The 7,365-nt window shown below is 43.3% G+C and overlaps 1 protein-coding gene across 1 annotated transcript; it reads right to left on the reverse strand.

The window, feature by feature from the left end:
* Positions 1 to 1,047: 1,047 nt before the first annotated feature.
* On the reverse strand, positions 1,048 to 7,023 carry has3 (hyaluronan synthase 3; the record flags this gene model as incomplete). Its single annotated transcript, XM_083917347.1, has 4 exons — positions 1,048 to 1,977; positions 2,097 to 2,198; positions 6,272 to 6,822; positions 6,930 to 7,023. 4 exons carry the CDS (start codon positions 7,021 to 7,023, stop codon positions 1,048 to 1,050), a joined length of 1,677 nt encoding a protein of 558 aa, XP_083773473.1.
* Between the last annotated feature and the right edge of the window lie 342 nt (positions 7,024 to 7,365).

The raw sequence follows: 7,365 nt of genomic DNA on the forward strand, positions 1-7,365 counted from the left end.
TAACTCTTTGAAAGTACATATGACATGTGAGCATTGTACTAAGACTTGTAAAAATCCTAACCTGCTTTTTGGTGTGTGCTGCTACAACAACTGCTAAGACAGCCCATGTTTATTGTTCATAAACAGTACAGTGTGACTGTAGGGTGTGTGTGTGTGTGTGTCTGTGTGTCTGTGTGTCTGTGTGTGTCTGTGTTTGTGTATCATCTCTGACTAATCTCACTTATTGTCCTCCAGTCCACTATCCATCTGTACTTTTGTAAAGCAGATTCAAAAACCGTCGACATCAACACACATTTTTCCGTTCATTTTCCACAGACTCCGTCACAGTTAGTTCCGTCTAGAGCAAATTTGCAGAGCAAAAAACTGACCCTGCAGGCAATTGTACCACTTCTAAAATGTGTTTTGTGTTCTCTCTGAACACCTTTCCCATATACGCCAATGTCTAAATCCATCTGAGGTTCCCTCTCTTTGTCTGAAATCGAGCTGCTTGGACTACAGAGAATTGCATTGCTATTTTATCTATTGTTGTTTGTTATAGAAGCTCAGTTCTGTCACATTTGATCCCATCTTGTCTTTATCAAAATGAAGGACACAAGTACTGACCAACCAGTAAGTAAGACCTTTATGTCTCTTTTTGTCCCATTTACAGCACCACACTGCACCCTTTTATCACAGTTTACAGCTAACCTGTACCCATAAACTACCTAATGTTCTTCAGAGCATGTCACTATTGCAAGAGTATGAACACTTTATAAACTGGATCAGTTCTGTTTGGTTTTTCAATGTGAAGCACCACTGAGCATGATGGAAATGGGAGAGCTCTGTGGATCCAGTCATCTCCGAGTCTCCCCCGACTGGATTAGATTCCTGCTGCTCCTGCTGTGATCTCACATTCACACCCTCTTAGCACCAATGATGAAGATGTGACTGTGTCGTGGTTCACATCTCATCACCTGAGCAGTTCACAGGGTCAGAGACATTGCTGGAGTCACAGTCACTACAGTGAAACTTGATCTACATTTCCTACCAGTCTCTCTGGTAGCAGGTTTATGCCTCTGCATATGGCAGGTGATACTGCTCTTCTCTCTTGTTACACCGTTTGGCTACGATTGCCAGGTAGAGCACCAGCAGAATGAGCCAGTAGCAGGCATAGAGTATCATCCCTGCTATCAACAAGGCTTTCTCTGTGTCACTAAATGGCTCCTGTGTTTCACAGTAGATTGTATACGCCACACCTCCAAACAACACCATAGCCCATACTGTGACGGGCACAGCACCAATGAAGTTGACCACGATCTTCCTGCGGCCGGAAGTGCCCCATCCAGCTTTGTTAATGGTTAGCAGGGCAAATATTTTGGCAGGAAGCAAGCTTGACATGTAGAGCAGAGAGTAGAGTGACATGAAGATCATGACCAGGCTGCCACGCAGGAAACAGGCGTAGGTGGCCTTCACCATCCCAACCAGTTGGACAGTCAACAAGAAGAGCAGGATGTTCCACAGCCTTCCACGGTAGAAGAGATGAATGACTGTGGCAACCAAGAAGAAAGGGAAGAAGCCGGTGACAACAGACTCATAGGTCATCCAGAGGCTGTGCTTGTGGAACCACAGGGCGTTGTAGAGCCACTCGCGGAAGTAAGACTTGCTCCATCGAGTTTGCTGGTTGAGCCAACGCAGATACTGGGTTGGTGTCTCAGTCTGGCACTGCGATCGTGCTGTGAATTTTGTCTTGTAGCCAAAGCTGAGCACCCGATTGGTGAGGTGACGGTCATCACCGAAGCTGCACTTGGAGCCTAGGAAGGTCTGGTGGTACCAGGGCTCCAGGAAGCGCTGAAGCAAAGAGTTCCTATACAACCCCAGAGGGCCGCTGATACACTGGACGCATCCAAAGTAAGACTGGCAGGCACGCTCGATGTTGAAGGCCATCCAGTAGCGCACGCTGCTGAGGAAAGAGATCCATGAGTCGTACTTGTTAAGGATCTGGAGGAAAGGGAAGTGTAGAGAAATGAATCAGAACGTCAACAAAGGATCTTAAGGATTAATTTTACTTTCAAACCAAATATTTCTTGTAGTCTTTTATTGTAAGTATTACATTTTACCTGAACGTCTCCACCAACCCCTCCCACCATCGGATCTTCCTCAAGGATCTTCAGCATTTCTATGGTACATGCTGGGTCTAGGACTGTGTCTGAGTCACACACCTGAAAAAGGACACAACAGACACAGAGGGTACAATAATGCTGAGAGTCGCACACATTGGTCAAATTTAGGCTGCAGGTGTTGCAGAACAGAGTAGTATTCATGCTAAAATCCATGAGAGAAATGAGAGGCTGCAGACGGAGATCCCAGCTGCTCCATTCTACCTGCACAGACCAGGGTCAGCTGTGGACATGACCTTTGACCCACAGAAAGGCACAGAGGGCATGCAACAGCTGGCTATTAAGAGTGAGTTAGTTGTTCAACATAGATCGGTTTCGATTGCATATAAGTAAAGAAGTTAAGTCCAATGTTGATTTTCAGACAGACACAAAGTTTGGATATTATTTTAAGATTTGCATTGCCTTTTTGGTTTAAAATTAGGATTAGAATTAGCCTTAAAATTGTGTTTAAAGTTATGAATGTGACTCAACACAGGCAAGGTAAGGCACCCACTGATGCACATTTAAATTATGGAAACTTGTTGTACAATTTGAACACTTGGCTAATCAGGTTCAAGGCTGCTGGTATTTATTATAAATGTCTGAATTGCAAAGACACTGTTAGCATTGACAGTATGCAATTAATGTTCAGTTTTAAATCTATTTTATCCAGAGGAATGTTGGTATCAGTATGCACCAGCACAGAAGCAGGGCAGATATCTCTGGCTGGAGTGTGCAGATGAATATAAATGGGCCTCCACTGATGGATTTGTGTAATGTGATCATTGTTTAATACAGCTACACACACTAATGTTCAAAGCTGTATTGGTATTTAATAGGAATACTTTAATTTTGGGGTTGCTGACACAAAATTCGTTGTTAACTTAATATAAGAAAACTTTCTGGAAGAAAGGAAGAAATATTTTGGGGTCACTGCAGTAGTTAAAAAGAGCAACGAATTATCTTTCAGCAGCAGTTATTCCAATATCAGCAGGATGCACCAAAAGTTTTAAAAGTATTCCTTTCAAAATGGGTTGGCTACATATTATATCCAGTTTAGTTTGGCTCTGGTGAAGACAGGTCAACATGAAAGCAGATGAGCATCTGTTTGGTTGTCGATGACCGACAGAATTCCATTATGGCCTTTTGAACTTTTTATTCTTTACAGGCTGTGACAAGCCAGTGAAGCCACATAGGCCTTTATTTCAGGCGTATCAGAAAATAAATATTATGACTAGAAGCAGACAATATTAATACATTGAAAATATTTTTACATTGTGTTAGGTAAATCAGGTGTACGGTATTTTGGCTTTCATTTGTCATTTTTTATTTAAAATTGATTTATTTCAAGTCAGGGACCATTCATAATAAGACATTAATATTGTACAATACAAGGAGATACGGTATATCATGCTAGCTGTTTGCTATTTTCCACCCACAGTAATGGAAATCTGATTGAACCACCTTAAAACCAGATCCTTTCTAAAACCATATACTCCAGGTTCTGATTCAACATGAACTGTGTCGTTGTCCATTTCAAACTCTTCCCCAAATCTTGTGAAACTCATCTGGTGTAAGGAGGAGGCCTTAGTTTGCTTGAAGTGTCTGATACCTGTTTATCACAGCTGATTTTATAGATGTTCTTGATCTCAGCGACTTTGATAAGAGGAAAAAAACTCATTGTTAACCAATTCCTTTGCAATTTAGGAGAAATAGGTTGAGAGAAACTTTATAAGGAATGGTAAGGGCAGTGTCCCCGTTTCAGTTTTTCTAAGACAACACACTACCGGTACATGTTTTTGAGGTTTTTATGCCTCTGAACCGAAAATTTCCCCAGATTTTGTCTCAGAAATCTGGTCACCTTATTTAATTAGCATAACAAAGCTAACGTTAACACGGTATGTTCCTAAACCATCTGTCACTGATGGAAACACCACCACACAAATGACCACAGTCCAGGTCGAGATGACAGAGTTAGCATGCTAATGATGCAAATCCTGACAACTAGCCTCTGAGGAGAAGTGAGGGCCAGAGGCTAACTGTCACTCAAGAGGCCACGCCCCTAATTATTCATAAACTTTAACGTCCAATCAAATAAATTCTAGCCTGGTCCAAAAAATACACCCCCCTCAGTGTTGTCATGGAGATATGACCTAAACATACAGACTAGAATATTTTTTGAAAACAAGTCCTAAAACAGCCTGTTTAACATGGGGGTCAATGAGAAACTGCTCTATTGTGCAAACTACTCCTAGTAGACACTCAGAGAACTGCAGTTGTTGGCACTTCCTGATTGGATCAACCAGGAAGTCCCTGTGGTGGGGGCTTAGCGATATGACGATATTAGATGGTGAAGGATTTGAACGTGCTGACGATCTGCCAAAGCAGAGAGATTGTGGTATCGTCTAGGAGCCACACTCTATCAACTGCTCTTCCATGCTCTGCACAGATGGATCAGGTTTTTGTTTTTCTCAGCCAAATCACAATATTGGCTAGTCCGCCTCATGCACCGCCCTAAAGACACGCCGATCGACCAATTATAGCTAACTACAGGCAGTGACGAGGATTTCTCATCCCCCATCATGTTTGATTCAGAGAGTAGCGGGAAGTCATGGCTGAAAAGATTAAAAAGATGGAGGAGTTACATCGTGTCCTAAAGGTCCTAACAGCACACAAGCGTCAGACTATCGCATCACATCGACGTGTCTGTCCACACTAAAGATAGAAATGTGTGGAACAGGCTGTAAAATATGTGGCTAAAAAACAGATAACTGTCCCGTGCAACCGTAGACATCACTTCACAGAGGCCACCTCTGCCCAAAGCTGCCACACACACACACACACACACACACACACACACACACACACACACAAGGTGCGCACATCAGAAGGTAACACAACAAACCTTTTCAACCACCTAAAGAGACAGCATCCTAAACAGAATGTTGAGAGCTAAACTGGGTCTGTCTGACGTTCCTGCCTGTAATAGGGAAGGTTTTTGTTGCCACCGTACTCTACGGGGGAATTGTTGGGTCTCTGTAAATCATAAATAAGTCATAGAGTGTGGTCTTTACCTACTCTGTAAAGTGTCCTGAGATAACTTTTGTTATGATATGGCACTATAAATAAAATTGAATTGAATTGAGAGGAGAGCAGCCACACCACAGCCACCAGAGGCAACAGGCAGCTTTAGGGAGCTGTTTGTTAAATGTCCACTGTATTTGGCACAACTGATATATTTAGAAAGGTTCTTTGGCTTAAATGCTTTGTTATACATTTTCTCTTTTAGGGCTATCTTTATACATAGAGTTGGTTGAACTGTTGAGTAACTTGCAAAATAAAAAAACCTGATAAAATAGTGATTGTTATTTTGCTGTAAACAAAATTGTGATATGATATTTTTCTCATATCGCCCACCCCTACGTCACAAAGATCAAATGGGTGTGTTTAAGCCGTTTATATCACACTGTACAAGAAAACAAACCTCAGTGGGGGAAGAAGAGAGGTGATTTACACAAAAACAGCAAAAAAATGTCTAACTGAGGAGACCACGAGATTCTTCTGTCAGTAAGGACCGACACCAAAATTACCATCAATCATTATCGTTATTGTTGAACAGGCGCATCATATCCCTCCACCTATGATCCTGGAGCCCCACAAGATGGTAAAGTATTATTAAATACCTACAAAACTTGACATTCCATCAGCCTCAGCTGTATTTTGTGTTACATCATGCTAAATATCAAGGGCCTAATGTGAGAGAAATTTTTCAAAATTGAAGCTGCAAAAAGCAAGAAATGCTGACTTTTCAGAGCATGGGTTGTGCTCCAAAAAATGGACCCTGCATTTCCCATACTGCAAGAAATATAATCTATTCATTTGTCCCTTCCTGCATGGAATAAACACATCTTTCAAACTCCACACCCCTACTTTTGTTAAAAATATAAAGTCTCAAGCCCATTTTTTCCAGACCTACACAAGACATTATAGAACGGTTGATCCAGCCTGAGCTGGGCTCCTCATGGTGAGTGTGGCCCTTTAAACTTTTTGAAATGAACTTCAGCTAGTCCATCTAAAATATTTTTGATATGGTCCTAATCCCTACATGCATACTATTTTCTGTGTGTAATCCTTACCTGCACATAATCCACACTGTCCCCCAGTGCTTTAAAGGCAGTGTACATCACTTCTCTCTTCCCTCCCCACTCCTGCATGATACAGGAGTAGCGACAGCCTCTGACCAGCCGAGCCACTCGTGCTGCCTCGTCCATGTGCACTGTGCTCCTCCCTCCGCCTCTGACTCCTTCTCCTCCACTCCCATCACTGTGGTAGTTTCCCTTCCACACCATACTGCCAGCCTGGTCAGCCCCGCCCATCACCTCCTGGAAAATGTCAATCATGTAGCGGTCCTCGGGCCGGTTCCCATCTACCACCAGGACCACCTTCAGTCCAGGAAAGGAGATTCGGCGGACACTACGCAGGCACTTCCTCAGGTAGTCTGGGTCCTCCTGGTAGGCGGCGATGCAGAGAGCCACAGAGCGACGGAGGTGCTGTGGCCGGGCGGGGCTTCTCATCCGCCGATGCTCCAGGAAGGCGAAAAGGCTCTGGAGGAAGAGATGCAGAGAGAGGAAGGCACCATAGAGGCCAAAGGAGAGGTGGTGCTGCTCTGTGTGGATGAACTGGTAGCCTTTAAAACAAAGAAACACAGTGGAGACAAGTTAAGAAAAAACTTTACTTGTTTTTATTCTCATGTGCATGTCTCTATTTGTGTATCATTGAAATTCACAAGTTAACCTGTGACATAGGCCAGCAGGATGGTGAAGAGGACCACCGCAGCAAAAAGGGTGGTGACCACAATGTTCAGCGCATTCCTGCAGCGAGAGGGCATCTGGAGGCGAAGGAGAGTGTGAGGTAGTTAGGACCCACACAGATGTCAAGGTGAGGATTGGAGAGAAGGATGTCAAACAAAGGGTCAAAGTGTATGGAGAGGGAGACAGGGTCAGCAGGGAAAGAGAAAAATAAAATTCCAAGTGGGTAAAGTGTTTGGATTGGCAGACATTTATAGCAATGTCACAGTATTGCAGCTTCTTCAAAACACACACACACACACACACACACACACACACACACACACACACACACACACACACACACACACACACACACACACACACACACACACACACACACACACACACACACACACACACACACACACACACACACACAC

The sequence above is a fragment of the Echiichthys vipera genome (assembly GCF_963691815.1).
Source record: "Echiichthys vipera genome assembly, chromosome: 7".
NCBI classification, from domain to species: domain Eukaryota; kingdom Metazoa; phylum Chordata; class Actinopteri; order Perciformes; family Trachinidae; genus Echiichthys; species Echiichthys vipera.